Raw genomic sequence first — 21,476 nt, forward strand, 5'->3', positions numbered from 1 at the left:
AAGGGGTGTTTCAGTTCGCTTTTCTTTTCTTTTTTTTAAGTCAATTATATTTTTCACAAAAAGGTAAAAGAATTTTAAGGTTGCAAAGTCAAAACACTAAAAAAGTTAAGAAATGCCAGAATTAAGGGGTACCTATGCAACCTTAATTCAGCCCTCTTGTACACATGCAATTCCTAACTTTTGAGTGCTTGATTTTGGAACCTAAACATTGTAGGTTTTTTTTTTTTTTTTTTTTTTTTTTTTTTTAATATGATGCATAAAATAAGAGTCCTTTGCATTTCTACGTGGCATCTGGTGGCACCTTAAAGACGAACAGATTTATTTGGGCAAAAGCTTTTGTGGGTAAAAAATCCACTACTTCAGATGCAGAAGTGGTTTTTTTAATCCACAAAAATTTATGCCCAAATACATCTGTTAGTCTTTAAGGTGCCACCGGACTCCTCGTTGTTTTTGTGGATACAGACTAACAAGGCTACCCCTCTGATACTTTGCATTTCTGCATCATCTTCCTAGGATCTAAATGCAACTTACAAATACTAATATTCCCACAACTCTTGTGAAGTAATTATAATTATTTCCATTTTACAAGTGTGGCAACTGAGCGTACAGTTGAGATTAACTGACTTGCTCAAGGTCACACAAAAAGTGTGAGAGCACGAGCAATAGAGCCGCGATCTCCTAACGTCTGATCCCATGCTTCTGATCCTACGCTTAAGTCACAAAATTGCCCTTTTTGTACTACATTCCCCCGTCATAGCCTCCTTGCTCCAACCAGTACAGTGCTTATACTTAGGGTTGCCAGGCATCCTATTTTCGACTGGAACGCCCGGTCAAAAAGCGACTGGCGGCTCCAGTCGGCACTGCCTAGTGGGCTGTTAAAAGTCTGGTCGGCAGTGCAGCGGGTGCCCAGGGCTAAGGCAGGCTCCCTGTCCGTGTGGCTCCCAGAAGCAGTTGTCAAGTCCCTGTGGCCCCTAGGCGCATGGTCGGCCAGGGAGGCTCCACGCGCACAGCCCCCGCCCCGAGAGCCGGCTCCGCAACTCCCACTGGCTGGGAACTGCGACCAATGGGAACTACGGGGGTAGTGCCTACGGGGGCAGGAGCAGTGTGCAGAGCCTCCTTGGCTGCCTGTGCGCCATAGGGCTGCAGGGACCTGGCAGCCGCTTCCAGAAGCCACGGTAAGCTCCGCCGGAACTCTGCACTCCCTCCCACACCCTAACCCCCTGCGCTAGGCTGGAGTTCCCGCCCACGCCTGAACCCACACCCCCAGAGCTGGAGCCCTCACCACCACCACCCCGCACCCCAACCCTCTGCCCTCTCTCACAACCTGAACCCCTCATTTCTGGCCACACCCGAAGCCAGCATTTGTTTTAAACCTTAATAGGCAGCAGGTTTAAAACAAATACAAGGAAGTTCTTCTTCACGCAGCACACAGTCAACTTGTAGAACTCCTTACCTGAAGAGGTTGTGAAGGCTAGGACTATAACAGCGTTTAAAAGAGAACTGGATAAATTCATGGTGGTTAAGTCCATTAATGGCTATTAGCCAGGATGGGTAAGGAATGGTGTCCCTAGCCTCTGTTTGTCAGAGGATGGAGATAGATGGCAGGAGAGAGATCATTTGATCATTACCTGTTAGGTCCACTCCCTCTGGGGCACCTGGCATTGGCCACTGTCGGTAGACAGGACACTGGGCTAGATGGACCTTTGGTCTGACCCAGTACAGCTGTTCTTATCCCCAGCCCAGAGCCTTCCCCCCCTGCACCCCAATCCCCTGCCCTCTCCCACACCCCAAACCCCTCATACCTGGCCCCACCCCAGAACCCTCACCACCCTGCCCCAGCCTGGTGAAAGTGAATGAGTGAGGGGGGATGGATCAAGCAGGGGCGGGACCTCAGGGAAGGGGCAGGGCAGGGGTGTTCGGTTTTGTGATTAGAAAGTTGGTAATTCTACTCGTACTCCATATTTGGGAGTATGAGGACGATAAATTTGCAATCACACCAACAAAACAGCATTCAAAAATCAAACATGCAGTTAGCCTAACATCAATAAAAACTGAAAAGACTCTAGGTTCATAAATCTCAAGAAACAACGGTGTCCTAAATATGAACATCTGAAAGATCAGAAATGGATAGGTAACACGAAGAGCATTGTTTGTAGGATGGGGCCTATCTTTCCCAACAGGACATTACATTGCGTGCTTTAATGAGACCAAATTCCCATTGTGGGAGTGTCACTGCAGTAAGTAGTGAAGTATCAGACCCAAAAGTACTTAACTGCATGAACCAAATGGGGCTACACAAGTCAAAATTAATCCTTGCTTCTCCCCCTACAGAAAATAATTGCTCAATGGATAGAAATTGGACAGTTACAGAAATGAACAAAATACGAAAGGATGTATTAGTGAGGACTGGATTAAATACATTAAAGGAATAAGTGTGTGTAAACAATACAGTAGCACTTGAGGCAACACCTTTATCTCCTTAGTGCACTTTAAATAAAAGTTCTGTTAATGGAACAAGTTTCAGTCAAGCACATATGTAAAAGGTGCCAAAAGCAGGATATTTACCTTTCTGATTTGTCTTTTATTACAGGATCGTGGCTCTGTCCTTACTTTTTCTACACTGCAACGCACGAGTAACAGCAGATCATCCAGACTGAACAATTTATATACAAGATTGCCATCCTGAGGAGCTGTGTATTCTGACTGGTCTTCAACAAGCATCTTAAGTTCAGTTGGGAGCAATCCTTTTGAAAATAAATAAAACAGAAAACAACAGTCTTTACAAGGAAGGAATTACATTTTTCCCCCTCAGAGTAGAATAAAACATTTATTGTATTTTATCTTTTAGTAAGAGATTTGCAAAATTGTCTTATCAGAGGGGTCGCTTGCTATGTATTTCTAGATAAACTAAACATAGAAAATTTCATGCACCAATCCTGTGTAACTACTAAAAGTATACTAAATATTTGCATATATTTTACCCTACTCACAGCTGTTCTTATGCAGACAGAACATTAGGCTGCTGTTCTTATACAAATGTAGAATCAGAATCTGACCTCTGTTGCACCAGTGGACACCTGGAATAACTCCACTGAAGATAAAGTAGTTACTCTGAATCTACCCTGCTGTAACATGGCAGATTCTGTCCCAAATACTATCATCATCTGTGGAATTAGAAGAGGTTAGTGAATGTGAATTTAATTCTGTGATTTACTAGGATTTAGAGAGAAAAGATTTAGAATACTGTACACAGCTACAATCATAGTAGGTAGGAGACCAAACCCATGGCTGAGGGCAAGCGCTACAGGCTTAAAAAGAGTAAAAGACCTAAAAAAAGTGCCAGGGTTGCATGGGTACGGGAAGTCTTATTGTCAGAAGCTCATTGTCAGTGTGGTTTAAAATGCATCTACTTGAATTCTAAAATGCAGAATTGCAATTAATAAAACTGGATGTCTTTCTTGGACCTATATAGATTTAGAATAATACATAATTTTTGATGGGTTCAAAACACAGCAACAATGGTGTTTTGGCAGCTGCCATCTCTCAATGTAGGTCTTCTAGATTAACTGCTTTCATTTCCATCAGTGCATATGACCTGTAGTTCTTTGCCTCTATTTCTTTTCAGGTTTCATAACCAAAATAAAGACATTTTTGGGCTTCTGAATCCAGAAGCTACTAAACTAGTTTATAATTCTGTGAAACACCATGTATGTGGCAAGATGTTATTGGATTTGATTTTTAACTTATTTATGCTTCAAACTAAGGAAGCTGACTTTCAGATGTCTCCCTCATCAACAGAAGTTGGTCCAATAAAAGGTATTACCTCACCCACTGTGACGTTCTGTACCTTGGGGGAAAAACACCCAGCACCCACATGTTCATCCTTGTAAAATGATTGTGTGGTATTCAATGCAAAGTTTGTCATGCTGTGTGTCTTCGGAAGGCTCATGATGCACTGAGCATTGTTGTTATGGTAATGTTATAGTAATTGTTGTTATAGTAATATTATGGGTTGTTATTTCATGTATATAGTTATGATGCTGAAAACGTGTCCTCATGGCTTAAGGCAAAAACTGCCCAAGAGCAGAGGGGCAGTTCAAAGGAACAAAGGACACTGGCCTAGGCAACAACAAAGGATCTGTTGGACTCTCGAGTGAGTCACCCCACTTCCTTTGGTCAGTTTGGGACAGCGATGAGGTAATGCTCACCTGACCCTGAAGAGGGAGGAGGACAAAGCCAAGAGGGAAGAAAGAACATGATAAAAGGGAGAGACGTTTGCCATGCTCTTCCTCTCTCTTCCACCTCCATCTACAGACTTCATCACCAAGCGACTGAAGCGCTGATCAAAGGGGAGAGCCTAGCTGAAGGGCAACCAGCCAACCTGTGGTGAGAAGCATCTAAGTTTGTAAGGGCAGTGAAAGTGTTGAGATCAGCTTAGAATGCGTTTTGGTTTTATTTCATTTGACCAAATGCGACTTATGTTTTGACTTTTAATCACTTAAAATCTATCTTTATAGTTAATAAATATGTTTGTTTATTCTACCTGAAGCAGTGCATTTGGTTTGAAGTGTGTCAGAGACTCCCCTTGGGATAACAAGCATGGTACATATCAATTTCTTGCTAAACTGACAAACTCATATAAGCTTGCAGCATCTAGCAGGCATAACTGGACACTGCAAGACAGAGGTTCCTAGGGTTGTGTCTGGGACCGGAGATATTGGCTAGTGTCATTCAGTTGCACAATCCAAGCAGCTTACATGCCAGAGGCTGTGCGTGAACAGCCAAGGAGTGGGGGTTCTCACAGCAGAGCAGGAGAACGCTGGCTCCCAGAGTCAAGGACTGGAGTGACCTAGCAGATCACCAGATCCAGATAACACCAGGGGAATGTCACACCCATCTTTTCTAATACGCTGGTACTCACACAGCTACAACTACACTGCATATTTCAAATGCTGACATCCTGCATACACCCAGGCCAGATAGTCAGCCCATCCACTGGTGGCACAAAAGGGCCCAAAAAAATCCATTTATGATGCCTCCTAAGAATTACCTCCATGTAGTAGCACTAGATGCTTAACTGACCCCAAAACTGAGGAGCTGTGAGATGGCATACAAACCTACATTTGCCCGTGTATCTCTGGGGCAAGTGTAGCCTGGATGAACTATCACATCCAGTTCTTCAAAATCAAGTTTAAACCTATACCTGTACATTTTAAAGAGATTTTAAAAGAACTTGTGTTAAAGGGCCCGTCAGCCTGTTCAGGACCCAAAACTTAAATTTTAGGTAGGTAAGTAAAACTTCATTCAGCATCTCTTTTATGATGCCTTTAATAGAGTTTAAAAAATAAAAACAGAAATATAAACATTTCTGGGGATAATTATCGATCATCTATCTGAAGGAGAAGTAACAGATAGGAAAGGTGGAAATACCTGCTCCAGGCCTGCTGCCAAAAAGGATACAGAAATGTATGGAGGTTTGTCAGAATTACCGTATAATTTTTTACTGAACACTTTAGGACTGCCATTCTTTCATTTGGAAGCACAAGTACTCTAACTTCTCCAGCAGCATTGGTTTGCTGTTGTAGCTAGAGAAATCAAAGTTCTAAGTGCCAAACACCTTAATTCGATATTTTTACTGTGTGAAAGCCAAGATACTAAGAGAACAAATTTGTACCCCTCTGTTTGAGGGGCAGGTGTGAACACCTGAGGGTGTAATTCCCAGGTCGAGAAGATATACCACCCACTCTGATTGAGATAGTGTGCTAAAATCAGAAGAATAGCTGTGTGGCACGAGGGCTAGCTGCCCTGAGTTTGTACCCAGCATCTCTGATGCTGCAGCTACACTTCTATTTTTTAACACCCTAGGCTGATCAGAGCTAGCATGGGTATGTCTCCTTGAGCTGGGAATTACATCCCGAGCTGGAAGGCTAAGAATACGCTTAGAGTGATGAAGAAAATATGAATTTAAATAAATAAATAAATAAATAGTCTCAATGAAACTACCCTTTAAACCCTCATTTCAGTTTAACTGAAAGTTTCCCCAGGTTTCCTTCCTTTTACTATTTCCAGCACCACTCAGAGAGCTAACTTTCAACCACTGCCTCCCTCTATCCCTTGCTTCTTAGTTATGGGGTTTCCCCTTTCATTACTCAGCTGATCCTGGCTTGCTGGCACAATGGCCAGGAGCATTAACACCAAAAGTAAGAAGAGAAAAACGATGTCCTTTTGTCTACAAGTTGTAAAATACCCATCTCCTTCTTTGGTCACAAATACCCAAACTTCACCCTCCATTTATTTTCACCACAAAAGGATTAGACAACTTCTTTGGGACTGAAAAGTAGCACTTGATACTGTAAAGCAAACCACCTTCCACCATTTTGCATTGAATGGAACAATGGAACACAAAAAGAGGAAAGAACATTCTGGAAGTACCTGTGACTTGCTGATGGTTGTTAAGCCAGGCCACAGAAGAGGTGTCCTACCTGAAGGAAAGGGGTGCAGGGACTTAGAGCGGAGACCAGAGGACGGACAGACAAATAACCCCAAAAGAAGCAGAGAATTAAGCCCTACTGGGGGAAAGACTCCTTTGGTTTGTACTGGGACTTCAGACTCTGCTACCCTAAAAGGGGTTTGAACTTTTGGAGTGAGCTGGCCAGAGGGCTGAGTCACATAAACCACCAAACTGAACTCTAAACTCTGTCAGGAAAACTGAGGCAGTGATGCAATGACATGGAGTAATTCTCATTTGCACAAATGATAATCAGGTCCTAGATTTTTAGTGAAGATATAAATGAGGTAGAGAATAAATGTATTTCAATATATTTTACAAATATGGCCATTTTAATGGACCATGTGTGACAATACACAATATTTGAAGTCCCCCCAATGCTTGAGAAGCTGTTGAAATACAGGGTCCCTTCTTGGCCTGAAAGCTTAGGTACTGTAACTTTTTTTTGCTGGCTCAATAGTAAAATAAATCAAATAAAATTGTACCTTCTTTAGACATTTTCCATCAAGGAACAATATAGCTACAAAGATTTTCTGCACATTTTCTGCATTTAAACAGAGCATCCAATATTTTCGTTATCTCTCACACACAACAAAGTGCTATTCCAAGCTCCATCACCTCTCCTCCACCCTCAAAAATTAACATATTTGCTACCACTAATGCTTTCAACAGGACTGAATTAAGGCTTCTGTTGTTGCCTCATCAAATTCTCCTTCTAATTTTGAATACCCTAAATGCAATACTTACCCTTTGGAGCTCCCTGAAAATGTGAAGTCCATGTAGGTTTAGGTAAGCTGCTTGTGTTTGCAGCAGGTTCCATGCTGGAAGCTACAGTGGGTTTTGAAGGTGGTGGCACAAGGCTTGGTGTAGGATTAGAACTTTTATCACAATTCACCAGTGGCTGCTCAGGAGCTTTGGGGGAAGGCGGCTTAAGGAGTTCAGTTTGCATTTTCAGAATTTGTCCAAGGGGGTCAAATTCTTTAGACAGTCTTTTGAAAGGTTTTTTGGAAGCAGTTTTTTCCTGGTCTGGGGGCTCTGAAGAGTTAGCCAAGCTACTTGATGAAGTGTGTCTCGGGGAGGGTGATTTAGGTATATCTGCTACAGGATTTGGATTAGAACTGAAAACAGCTGCTTTGCAATATTCCACACTTTTGCATTCTGTGTCAATAATCAAACGTTCCTCATCAGTATCACTATTGCAAAAAGAAATGGGAGTCTCATTTACTTCTGTAACTTCAGATTCTCTCTTGAAACTATCAGTTTTAGCTGAAGTAGTTAACTTTGTACAAGTGTCCAATACTTTGTTTGTGGCCGTACCATGTTGCTCATCATTTAACTCAACTTCATCTGAATTGAGGCCTATAAATGAGGAATTTTCTTCAGAATCAGTCCACCCGGCATCACCATTGGATGATGGCAGCTGTGTCTTGTTCACATTCTGCACATTACTACATGCTGAAAATCCTTGCTCATTAACTTTACTTGTTCCCTCCTCAGCACCATCGCTTACAGTAGTTACCAACTGTTTCTCTATTTTTAGCTTGTCGGATAGAGTTTTACATACATTAGCAGGAGTATTTTCCGTTTTGGATGTCTTCAAGGGCTTAGATGTTGCTCCAAAGGTCTCCAATTCTGTGACATCATTGTCAAAGTCTAGATCCATGTGGTCCAGAGTCGGAGTCCTCCTTAATTGACAAGCATCAGGAGGCATCTTCATATAACAAAGAAAAATTAATCAACAATAAAGTGCATCATACCAAAGTAAAACAAATTGCTAAATCCAATGCAACAGAGATGCACAAAATGTTGTACCCACCAGACATTATTTTGAAGACCGAAAGAAAAATATTTCAGTAATTTATGTATAAAACACCTCTAAAGCTAAGAGTCACAAGAGCCTTTCAAAATATGAGTAAAGGGAACAAACAATATGAAAACTGCCACCTATGTAAGGCATACAAACAAATATATTTAAAGAGGGCACACATCAGTAACCAGCCTAAATTGGATAGAAACATTTAAGAAGAGAGAGATACATTAAAAAAAATCCTCCATAATTCAGTGATAATAATGGAGAGAACCTTGTTTTCCCCCCAGTATCACTGCAGAACACAAAAATCAAGGAAATAAGCTAGCATATTTTTGAAAAGACAGACAGCTACATACGTTCCACTGAAACATATTTTCCTTAAATGGATTGTCCATCAACACAGCAGAGACTGGAATAATTGAATTTTTGGACATCAGAGAGTCCAGCGGGATTTCATGAAAAATTTGGTTCTTCTCTCTCACTGTCATCTCTTTTTTTGGGAGTGGTGAGTTAATATAAATCACTTTGACTGGTTTGGCACCTTTTAAGAGGAAGAAAGGGTTTAGGTTTCTCATATTCTAAAGAAAAATCATTAGGCAATTTAAATATTAAACTTCGTCCCTCCAACTTGTGTTCAAAACCATTTTACATTCCTTTCTATTGCTTATTCATTGGGGAACAAATACATCTAAGAAAAGTGAAATTTATCAGGACCCCATGGCAGTAATATGAAATATGTTGACAGGTTACTTCAGTTTCACATATTATTTAAAGTGCTGCTCTATCCTGAAAAGTTAATTTGTAAAATTAGCATTTTGTGGTTTCACATTCATTATCTCTCACCGATTCCCATATCAAATATATTCAGTTTGCAAATAAAAAAAAGATATATTCTCCAACTGCCAGCCCCACAAACTGATCTAGGGCTCTGAGTGTCAAGCTTGGTTTTATCCATTTCATGTCTCATTATCAGCAAGGAATGTTCAGCAACCTAAACTATATCCTTAGCCACAGTCAGCTGTAATGCCCTCCTGTTTTGAGACTTTGCCTTAAGTGCAACATTCATATCATAGACTCCACTGTCTTCAGATTATGTTGATACCCTTGAAAATGTAGCTAATTTTACAGGGGGAAAAAAAGAAAAATCAGTGAAATTAATCTTTACAAAATCATTTGAAGGTAGGACACACACTTAACCAAACTCTTCAGTATACTTTTTTTGTTTAATTTCAGAGACTAAGACCACCCTCTTAATAACATCACACATGATGGGAGCCTTTTATATGATAAAGTGTTAATTTAGCATTCTGCAAATTAAAGTGAAAACCATCAAATAGGTATGCATTGAGTCAAACAGTTACAGACAAGACAATTATGCTTCATAAACAAATACATGAAATTTGCAAATGTTTGTATTCACTCGCTCCCTGGTATGGAATTCCTATTATCAGGGCTTGTTTACATGAACACTTATTATATGGCAAGCTAAGTTGTGAATCTACCCTGCACCAGCTCATTGCACACTAAAGCTATGTACACACTGCAGCTTAAGTCAGTATAAGTTATTCACATCCCTGAGAAACATAAGCCACCTCTTTGAGCAACGTAAGTTATACTGACCTAAGTGCCAGGAGAAAGCTTCTCCCAGTGACATAGTTACTGCCCCTCGTGGGGGCTGGAGTAATTAAGTTGATGGCAGCGCTCTCTCCCGTCGGCTTAGAGTGTCTGCACTAGCAGCGCTACAGCAGCGTAGCTACATCAGTGCAGCCGTGCCACTACAAGCACTGTAGTGTAGCCATAGCCTAAGTGTCCACGTGGTGCTGCAAACAAAACCTTCTGTAGTGCACTTTGATCTATCCCACTTTGAAATGGGAGTAGATTAAAACACACCAAGGAACTTTTTTAGTGCACAGCACCAGGATCCATATGAACACAATGTACAGTAGACTGCTGTGGGATAGATTGACACCCCGGCTTGCTGAGAGCTAAGTAAAAGCCCTTGGTTAGCAACTGTAATGGGAGGTGGGACAAAGCATTGCCCTGCCCACCTGACTCCCAATTATTTGCCTTGAGTATTCAAGAAATACTGAAGAAAAAACATTTTTTTTTTATTCACACCAAATTTTGAGATTCCATATCACCATCAATTCACAATCCACTGACTTAAGACATTTTAACTTCTTTAACAAACTAGAGAAAACAAAGTGAAAAAATGGTCAGAAGGTAGTAGACGTAGAAAAATGGGGAAGCCTATATTCAAACTCCTACCAGGATTCATCTGGCAACAAAAATATTTGTATTTGCGTGACTTAACTGATTTAGACTAGGGCTGTCAATTAATCTCAGTTAACTCACGCAATTAACTCAAAAAAATTAATCGCGATTAATCGCAGTTTTGAAATTTATTAAATATTGTGGATGTTTTTCTACATTTTCATTTATATTGTATTCTGTGTTGTAATTGAAATCAAAGTATATTATTTTTTATTATAAATATTTGCACTGTAAAAATTATAAACAAAAAATAGTATTTTTCAATTCACCTCATACCTGTATGTGCACCTGTAGTGCAATCTCTGTCGTGAAAGTGCAACTTACAAACGTAGATTTTTTTTTGGTTACATAACTGCACTCAAAAACAAAACAACGTAATGCTTCAGAGCCTATGGAAAACAAAAGTATGCAGAAGCAGAAGCCTACTCAAAAACAAAACAATGTAAAACTTCAGGAAGTCCACTCAGTCCTACTTCTTGTTCAGCCCTCTTCTTATTTACGATGTCACCAGAAAGTGAGAAGAAGCATTTGCATGGCACTTTTGTAGCCAGCACTGCAAGGTATTTATGTACCAGATATGCTAAACATTTGTATGCTCCTTCATGCTTTGACCACCATTCCAAAAGACATACTTCCATCCAGATGATGCTCATTAAAAAAATAATGCATTAATTAAATTTGTGACTGAACTCCTTGGGGGAGAACTGTATGTCCCCTGCTATGCTTTACTCGCATTCTGCCATATATTTCATGTTATAGCAGTCTCGGATGATGACCCAGCACATGTTGTTCATTTTAAGAACACTTTCACTGCAAAGTTGACAAAATGCAAAGAAGATACCAATGTGAAATTTCTAAAGATAGCTACAGCATTCAACCCAAGGTTTAAGAATCTGAAGTGCCTTCCAAAACCTGAAAGGGACGAGGTGTGGAGCATGCTTTCAGAAGTCTTAAAAGAGCAACACACCGATGCGGAAACCACAGAACCCGAACCACCAAAAAAGAAAATCAACCTTCTGCTGGTGGCATCTGACTCAGATAATGAAAATGAACATGTGTCTGTCTGCACGGCTTTGGATTTTTATCGAGCAGAACCCGTCATCAGCATGGACGCATGTCCTCTGGAATGGTGGTTGAAGCATGAAGGGACATATGAATCTTTAGCACATCTGGCACATAAATATCTTGCGACGCCAGCTACAACAGAGCTATGAGAATGCCTGTTCTCACTTTCAGGTGACACTGTAAACAAGCAGTAAGCAGCATTATCTCCTGCAAATGCAAACAAACTTGTTTGTCTGAGCAATCAGCTGACCAAGAAGTAGGACTGAATGGACTTCAGACTCTAAAATTTTACATTGAATTCAAAAATAAAACAATTTTTTTTGTACATAATTCTACATTTGTAAATTCAACTTTCATGCTAAAGAGATTGCACTACAGTCCTTGTATTAGGTGAACTGAAAAATACTATTTATTTTGTTTTTTTACAGTCTAAATACATGTAATCAAAAATAAATATAAAGTGAGTACTGTACACTTTGTATTCTGTGTTGTAATTGAAATCAATATATTTGAAAATGTAGAAAACATCCAAAAATATTTAAATAAATGGTATTCTATTATTGTTCAACAGTGCGATTAAAATGCGATTACTTTTTTTAAAAATCACGCGATTAAAATGAGATTAATTTTTTTTTAATTGTTTGACCACCCTAGTTTAGACTAAATTACCAGTTTTTTTGTGTGTTTTCCACTGGCAGGAGTGTCTTCTACTAACCTAACTTATTTATATAACAGTACATTGTAACACTGGCCCTTCCAATTCCAGGAAGTTTTTACTAATTTGTTTTATAAAACTATAGTAAATGTTTTTCTGAAGCTCCCTTATTATACAGTCAATTCTTCGATACCATCTCTACCTTACTATATTTTATAAAATTTGCAAGTAACACATTTACTTACTTCACAAAGGGCACAGCTTACAAATTTTAAAACACAAGGAGGGCATTTCATTGCAACAACATGATATAAAATAGCAGGTCCAAACTCAATATTAATTGCAATATCTCTAGAGGTCGTTACTATTCTCAGTAACGAGGTAGGACAAGGTCTAAAAATCTATCAGATGACTTTGCTATCAGTTTCTCTCCTTGAGAACAGAGGATTAACTGCAGTAGCTTGGTTTTTTTAAGTTTACTTTTTATGATAATTGCAATGAAATTGGACCTTTTTTCTTTATAAAACAAGAAATTTCCTTCTTGGCTCATTTCCAGATTATTATAGAAAACTGTCTTATCATGTTGTCCTTAAATTAATTTATGGAATAAATTAATAACTCCAGCCAAACTACATTAACTGAATTGATTTTTAACTGAAAAGAATAATGTTGAGCAGAAAGGCCATGATACCTGCATCCTAGATGGCTGCTTCCTCATGAAGTACCAAAATCACAGCTATAAAAAAAAAAATAGTTGAATTTTCATGCTCCCTGACTTCTTTTTTTAAAATGAAAGAAAAACCCAAACATGCAGATCATGTTTGAAACACTGAAAAGTAATTCTCAGACAACTAATGGCTTTTATGGGATGGGATGGCACCTCTCAAATAAAATCACAAGGTTTCCTCCCCCCCACACACCCCTTCTGCTTCATTAGAAGGAGTCTTGGGCTTGGTCTACACTCACCCCCCAAATCGAACTAAGGTACGCAACTTCAGCTACGTGAATAACGTAGCTGAAGTTCGAAGTACCTTAGTTCGATCTTACCTCGGTCCACACGCGGCAGGCAGGCTCCCCCGTCGACTCCGCGGTACTCCTCTCGTCTAGCTGGAGTACTGCAGTCGACGGCGAGCACTTCCGGGTTCGACTTATTGCGTCCAGACAAGACGCGATAAGTCGAACCCAGAACTTCCATTGCCAGCCGCTGAACTAGCGGCTGGGTGTAGACATACCCTTGCTGTTCCTTGATATAGTTAATAGCTTTCACTAAATGGAATTACCTGAGATAGGTATTGGTGTATACTGTTGCTACAATCAATATAGGTCACCATGACAGTGATGTATTGGTTTCATAGGGCTAACAGGAGGAAAAAACTATTTCAGTCAGAAAAATAAGCACACAGAAAACACTCTGGAGATGTGGTGAATATTAAATGTATGCCATTACAGTCAATTTGTTGACCATAACAGCACTTTTACGGTTGACAAAAATATATCAGACACACATTAAACCATTTTCACTGAATATGATGATAGGAGGTGTTAAGTCACATCCATGTTTTGTTTTGTTTTTTAATCTGATTACAGTATGTCTGGGTACATTGATGAATCCATTTTCAGTCATTGGTTTTTGCTTTTCAAAATGATCAAATACAATGGAAACAATATCTGAGTCAAAAATTCTCAAGTTTTGGAACATAATTTTTGTAGGTGTTCATTTGCAAGGAAGAGCAACATACATAGCCTTGAGAAGAACAAATGCTGTAAACTTTCTAAAATGACATTGAAATGATAGGTGTGCCATGTGTATGAAGCAATCTTATTTTAAACCAGTGGTTCTCAACCCTTTTTTATCTGCAGACCCATTCACATTTTTTAAATCCCTTTGGAAATCTTAGACAGTCTGTGGATCCTGAAGGCCTGCAAACGACAGGCTGAAAACCACTGTTTTAAACACTGAGATTGGTCATGACAATAGGATCAAATGACTCGGGCTACTTCTAACAGATTGAGTGTAACTGATTTAGGCCCAAACTTTTAAAGGTATTTAGGCATTTAGTGCACACAGCATTGCAACACTTAACTGATTCAGGAGTATGTCTACATTACAAAATTAAGTGAACCTTAAGTTACGTTGAGATACAGTCACCGCAGTAATTAAATTGCTTTTGCATGTCCACACTGCGCTTCTTGTGTCAGTGATGCACATACTCACCAGCAGTGCTTGCACCAATTTAACTGTCAGTTAACATTGCAGGAAGGCTTCTGAAAGGCAACAGTCGACGTAAGCAACGTAATGTCTACACTGACACTGCATTGACCTAACTACATCGACCTAAGCGCTACACCTCTCACAGAGGTAGAGTTATTAAGTCGCTGTAGTGGGCAAATTACATAGATAGGAGCTACATTTTACTGTGGATGCTTACAGAGCTAGGTCGATGTAAGCTGCCTTATGTCAACCCAACTCTGTAGTATCAACCAGGGCTCAGTCTCATTTTCAAAAAGGATTTAAACACTTGGAAGCCAAAAAGTGCTTCAATCCCCTTTGAAAATGAGATTTAGACTCCTAAATCATTTAGAAAAGCTACTATAAACCTCTGGAAAGACTGTTGTGAACAGCCTACTAATTTTCTATGGGCCGATCAAGTCTAGGGCCTAAGCTCATCCCTCTCTCTGCTCTGGTTGGTTTTATTTTGTATTCATTTTTTCCTTTGCTTTTCTTTATTTTCTGATCCTAGTCACGAATGCTATGCCGATTGACTTGAGGACAAGGAATTTCTCAGATTTTACCAATGACCCCTAGGTCATAGACTTGGTGTTGCCTTAACATTCTGATGGCAGTGCCACTGGTTCCTGTCACCAAGAAAAAGGGGGAAACTACACCTACCTATGAGACTGTGCCTCTAATCCACCCTTTCTAATCAGAGTTTACCATGGACCAGACTCTGTATGCCTAAGGAAAGAGCCATAGCCCCATCAAGAAGCGGTCTAAAATGACTACCCCCCCCATCTACCACCAGACCAGAAAAGGAGCACTATTTTCTTATTTTTCCCTTCTCTTGTCTTCTCTTTGTTGGTCCATGGTGTTTATGCAAACTGATTTGACAAAACTTAAAGGTCCTGAATGCTCTATCTGAAACATAATTACCATTCCCTCATTAAGAAACAAAGCTGTTTTTTTAACTTGTAATTTTTTCCTGCACATTTAGATTAATTAAGTAGAAGGGTTAACGTAGTATGATTACTGAGAAGTTAGATCTGAGACCATTAAAAAGAATCCTCAGCTACAACAATAGCGGTGGGGTGCAAAAGAAACACCTAAGTAATCTTATAACAACGACAACAGAAAGCACATATTATTTGACTAATAATTCATATTGTCACAGGGAATCAATGTACAAGCATAAGTATGCATAAGAAGGGAAAGACTATTTGGACAGTTAGGATTTTTAAATTCTCTTATCTGAGTACCTCTGGAAAAGTGACTATAGAAACCACAAACCCTGTGAACAAAAACATACTGTACCTGCAACAGTGATCATTTTAACAGAAACTGGTATTTCCCACTGTTCCTTATAGTTTAGTCCATGATTATTCAACAAAGTAAACAATGACTGACTATTTAAAACTATTTGTGGATAATATTTTAAAGCAAGTTTTTCAGCATTTGGATCCAAACTAATGTCCTGAAACAAATTAATAAAAAAAAGAAATTAACAGTGACATTTTAAACATTAACAAGCAAAAACAAGTTAATTTCAATATCCAGGTTTTTTTAAATTACTGAATAAAAAAAATATTTGAAAACAAATATTCAAATACAACATTAATGTTCAAGTTCAGAATCAAAGAAACTTTAAGGCAAGACCCTAAAAGTGTTCTCTGAATCCTGTACATACACCCTGTAGCACAAAAAATTACCAGAAAAAAAAAAAAAGAAAAGAAAAGCAATAACCAGCTGCATGATGCTTAACAAAAACAAAACAAAAAAAAAAAACACATTTAGAAGAATATCATCACCTTATGGGCCCAGATATAGCATTAACAGTTCCCACACAAAAAAAAGCATGGTGAAGTTAAATATGCAGGCACACATCAGTGATCTGAGTAAATATTATCTTTCAAGAACGTTAAACACAAAATCCACATATAATAAACGCACGAAATATAGAATTAAGATTATGAAACTTGCAAGAAATTATGCTTGTGGATCTACACAAACATGAGGAACTTGGAAGCATGGGGTGATGAGATGAGGAGAGCTGGAAAGATCAGAAGGGGCAATGTGGGGAACTCAAGAGCAGTTTAGGACAGTACAAGAATGTGGGGGAGAAGGAGGAACCACCAGCTATTTCTTCCTTTCTTTCAAGGTTCTTGCCAGTGAACTACATGTCTCTTGAATGGTCAATGCATAGCTCGTGAACATAGCTCCTATATTAGTGTACAACAAGTTATGTAGAATAAATATTTTTGTAAAAAAGTCACATTACATGGCAACTGTAATAGTAGACAACTGCTTCTTATCACTTTGTTTATTTAAGGATACTAGCAATAATTTAAGATATCTTTTCAGGAAATAATCTAGCATATAGCCTAATAAACTGTTTAACTCAAAGACCGAGTTCACATTCTGTGACAAATAAATTCCCACAATGAGAAAAAAAATCCTTTGTAAACTAACTTTTTTGTATAATCAAACTCTTTTTATTACATATATATTGATATTTTAATACTATAAAGATAAATTTTAAATTAATACAAAAATAAATCCTTAACCAGAAGTACTGCAAACAATAGCTCTATCTAAATTCATTAGAGGTTACAGATAGCCGACACGTAACATTCTAAGGGCCTCATCCAATGTCTATTGAAGTGAATGGAATTTACTGCAGTGAGCATCGGATCAGGCTGTTAGTGCTATTTCAAACTTTAAAAATGGTAGGATGATTGTTGTAACAGAAACGCTACATTGATCATGCACCACTAAAAAGAATGATGTGAATTACATTATTAAATACATTATAACAACAATTGTTACTCACATTGTGCATAGCAGAAGCTTTCTGTTCTGGAGTTGCAACAGATGCTGCAGTTTTATAATCTACAGATAGCTGTAGTTGCGTATACATGGCAGGTGACAATACTTTAACAAATCTTGCCTTTCCCTTGAATAAAATAAAGCAGCATCAGACATTTATTGGCATCAGTGTTGGGATTTTATATTAGATTTTTTAGGTTGAAAATATTATTTACATAAATTCCCTCTAAAAATTTATGATTCTCATATTTTAGAGATATTCATATAGAACGGTTACCTTCCAGTCCCCAAGATAATTTACTTATTACCTAAGCCAGAGGTGGGCAAACTACGGCCCACAGGGCCATCCTGCCCAGCCCCTGAGCTCCTGGCCGGCTCCGGTCCCTCCCCTGCTGTCCCCCCTCCCCCGCAACCTCAGCTCGCCGTGCCAGCAGTGTGGCTGGCTCCGGCCGGGCGGCGCAGCTCAGGGGCAGACTTGCCAATGAACACTGGGTGCCCTAGCATGGGCCCCCCCACCAACAGGGGGACCCAGGGATGGGGACTCGGGCAGCTCAGCACCAGCACCCCCCCACACACAGGGGGAGGGGCTGCACTGCAGGGGCCGGGGAGCAGGTGGGCGGCGGGAGTGCGGGGAATGCGGACGGAGAACTCAGGAGGAGCACCGGGAGGCCGCACAGCTGGCCGGAGAGAAGCGGCACCCGCTACTTCTCTCCGGCTGCACGGCTGCCCCTGCTCCTCCTGAGTCCTCCGCCCATGTTCGCAGGGCCACATTACGAAAGGGGCTGGGGTGGGGTGGATATGGAGTGGGGTCCCTGGGGGCGGTTAGGGGCAAGGATCCCAGGAGGGGACAGTCAGGGGACAAGCAGCAGGGGGCATTGGATGGGTCAGGGATCCTGGGGGGGGGCAGTCAGGGGGTCGGAAGTGGGAGGGGGCAAATAGGAGACAGGGGGCAGGCTGTTTGGAGGGGCACAGCCTTCCCTATCTGACCCTCCATACTGTCTCGCAACCCCAATGTGGCCCCAAATAGTTTGCCCACCCCTGACCTAAGCAATATGTCTTGCAAGTTGTAACCTATAGTCCAAGCATAGAAGAATGATCTCAATTAGTGTATTATTACATAATGTAATGCATGTTTAATTCAAGTTATCAGAAAATTTTATATGAGAGAGATGTTACCAATGCAAGTAGATTTTTCTCCAGCTTCAAGGTCAACTCTGTGCTAAATTTGCCTCCCAGGATACTGGTGATTTCATGGAGAATGTAAAATTCAGGGTACTTCTTTACATGTCCAATACAAGCACTTAAAAATTGCTAAAAAAAAAAAAAAAAAAAAAAAAGGATGTTACATAGCCTATGTATCAATACAATAACAGTTTCATAAAAGTTAGAATGCTGCAAAAGTTACATCTGCCTGTATTTTTAGCTACGAGAAAAAACGTTTATTTCATCCATTTCTGCGAATGGATTTGTTAAAAATATTTCTTTATTCTTCTTTAGAATTCAGTTTAACAAATTGTGACAAGAGGAAAAAATGAGGTTGGTAGGAGGCTACTTGTTGTTTTTCTTAAAGCACTACCACAGAAAGGAGATGGGTAGGTGCTCAAATAACAATGTGGTGGAGGAAACAATAGATAAGAACCTAGAGAGACAGAGGGAATATCTTGTGGTTAAGAGACAGGAATGGAAGTTGCAAGATGTAGATTCTATTCTTGGATCTGGCACTGAGTCACTGTGTGGTCCATGGCAAATCACTGGGTCCCAATTTTTAAAAATTGGTCTTCAAAAATATCCACAAATTGTGGGCACAAATGCAATTAAGGTCACCTGGAAGTCTAAGTATTTGATTATGCCCACAAATCAGGTACTGAAACTACTAAATCACCTTAACTGCACTTACCCATTTGCAGCTACAAAAACAGGAGTTTGTATAAGGACCACATTTTCAGGCTGGTCTTAGATTTCTCAAGCCTCAGTTTCTTCAACTGTAAAATGCACGAGACTACAGTATACCATCATACCGTTCTTTATAAAGGTAGCAGAAAATAAGCTGCTACCAGATAATGGGACACGATTCTCTGCATGGGGCATGTGTGATTGCTGAAAGTAGATAATTAAGCCATTATAATTATAAAACGTGGAAACATGCCAAACTTGGAAGAATTACATTCCAAAATTCGGAAGGAACAAGTAAGGGAATATGAAAGCCTTTGGCTAAGTTATACGTTGGTTTTAAGACTAGAGGCAGTATTAAAAGAACTAATTTGGTTTTCCATATTTAGTAAGGGATTAAGGGAGTATAGAGAAAAATTAAACATCTGCAGGCCTAGTTCCCTAGAGGAAAGATCTATAAGTGTGAAAATTATTAAAGGCAGAGATCAGTATGGGTTTATTTAAGTACGGATTGTCTAGATCAGTATTCTGAACAATCAATTGACAGAATAAAGTAGAAGAAAATATATTCTGTAATGTATCATAAAAGCATTTGGTACCTTACCACACTATAGATTACTCTGATCCAGAAAGCTCGGAAGTATTGTAGAACCAAAGACAACTGGTACAGACGAAATGTTGTTTTAGGGAAATGAAATAGGTCTTGATAAGAAAAAACAGTATGGGGTGGAGAATCTTAGTCAGTTACTATTTGTATTGTGGTAGCACCTATATGGCCCCAGTCATGTACCAGGGCCTCAGAATGCTAGGCTCTGTACAAACAGAGAACAAAATAGGTTTTTTTTTTTTTTTGGCTGTTTTTCCACTGCATAAAATAACATGAGTTGATAATTTCAAAAGTGGCTAAAAGTTCCTAAGATCTTGTTTTGGGGGTTCTGCAGAGGATGAGGCAGGAACAAACAAAAGCAGGGAAACAGATTAAGGTACTCTCCCTATCTCCCACACATTTTTCCCAATTTTAAAAGCCTTTAAAAAAAACAATTCCAACGTCTTTTTTTTCTTCTTTAAGAAGCCAGCTAAGTCACCTGTGACCGTGGTATTTGAGATCCATAGGTAACATTTGCTGTTCTGTTGTACTGGAATTTACACAGTGAGGGAAAAGCTCTCAGAAAACTTTTGGAGTTTTGGGTAGAATGCAAATAAATATTTATTACTACTAATACAATAAGTCTACGTAATAAACAATCAAGCTGTAATAATCATTGTTGATACAGTATGACAGCAAAAGGGGTACTTAAAAGTATGATTTTTATTCAGATACCAATCTGTAAATATATATTTAGGCCTATCAGTTTGCACTGAACTAGTTAAGTCTTTCAGCAAATAAGCAACTTTCTTTGTAGGCTCAGCCTTCTAGTTGGACTCTGAAACACCGTTAATCATTCCTTTTTCATGGTATCTATTTTATATAGGCTTCAGGTGAAAGATGCAAGGGTAAAGAGTAGGGGAATGTCCCCTGTGGAAACACATTCATTTGCACATGAACCCTGGATGCGGAGACAAATTACACTAGTTTCACATCATGTACTCAGGGACTTTAGTAATTCATTACTTGCACCTACTAAAAATTATTCCATTCTCTATCCACAATTGCTGCTTCAAAGATGACTGGAGGCAAGTAATTTTGTTAAATATAAATCACAGACTAAAAGACATGGAGGAATGAAGCCACATTTTGTGACCAGATGTAGGGTCCTCTGTTAAAAAAAAAAAAAAAAAAAGGACACAAAATGCAACAATAGACAATATATAACAAGGTATATAACAAAGGAAGGCAAATCTCAATTTTAAACAAATTTGTGTTTTTATTCCTTATTGTTTCTTTTCTGAAACAAAGCTATAATGTAGAATGGGATTCTAATCATTGTGTTTACCCAAACTATTTCTCAACTACAGAACAAATCTGTCTTGTGTACTAGAAACTGCAAAGCAAGAAAATGTTAAGGTGAAATAAGATCAGCCTCATTACCAAATTTAGCTGAAGTAACTACTCACTAACAAATATTATAATTATTATGTATGGACCAAGCCAGTGCTCTATGCTATAAGACAGAAAGTAAAACATTTTCCATCTGGAAAAGTTTACTATTAGAACACAATAATAGGCTATTTCATGTCAAGGTAAGTCACTACCAGAAATATATACAATTATCAAAATGTTTTATTTTATAGT

The 21,476-nt window shown here is 39.2% G+C and overlaps 1 protein-coding gene across 10 annotated transcripts in view; it reads right to left on the reverse strand.

The window, feature by feature from the left end:
* ICE2 (interactor of little elongation complex ELL subunit 2) overlaps window positions 1-21,476 on the reverse strand; it is a 56,556-nt gene that overhangs the window by 14,665 nt on the left and 20,415 nt on the right. For 5 of the 10 annotated variants that reach the window (XR_010591053.1, XM_008164085.4, XM_042853820.2 and 2 more), the window contains 6 exons: window positions 18,530-18,664; window positions 17,358-17,480; window positions 15,842-16,001; window positions 8,675-8,859; window positions 7,256-8,219; window positions 2,566-2,744 (listed from right to left, as the gene is read on the reverse strand). Coding sequence is in view for 5 of the 10 variants with exons in the window: in XM_008164085.4 (XP_008162307.2) it covers window positions 2,566-2,744; window positions 7,256-8,219; window positions 8,675-8,859; window positions 15,842-16,001; window positions 17,358-17,480; window positions 18,530-18,664 (1,746 nt within the window). In the remaining 5 variants the exon portion in view is untranslated. Of the gene's footprint in view, window positions 1-2,565; window positions 2,745-4,225; window positions 4,382-6,432; window positions 6,483-7,255; window positions 8,220-8,674; window positions 8,860-15,841; window positions 16,002-17,357; window positions 17,481-18,529; window positions 18,665-21,476 lie in introns of those variants that run through there. The other 5 variants (XR_010591054.1, XR_010591055.1, XR_010591056.1 and 2 more) reach the window with 3 other exon arrangements.

Source organism: Chrysemys picta, chromosome 10 (assembly GCF_011386835.1).
Source record: "Chrysemys picta bellii isolate R12L10 chromosome 10, ASM1138683v2, whole genome shotgun sequence".
NCBI lineage: Eukaryota > Metazoa > Chordata > Testudines > Emydidae > Chrysemys > Chrysemys picta.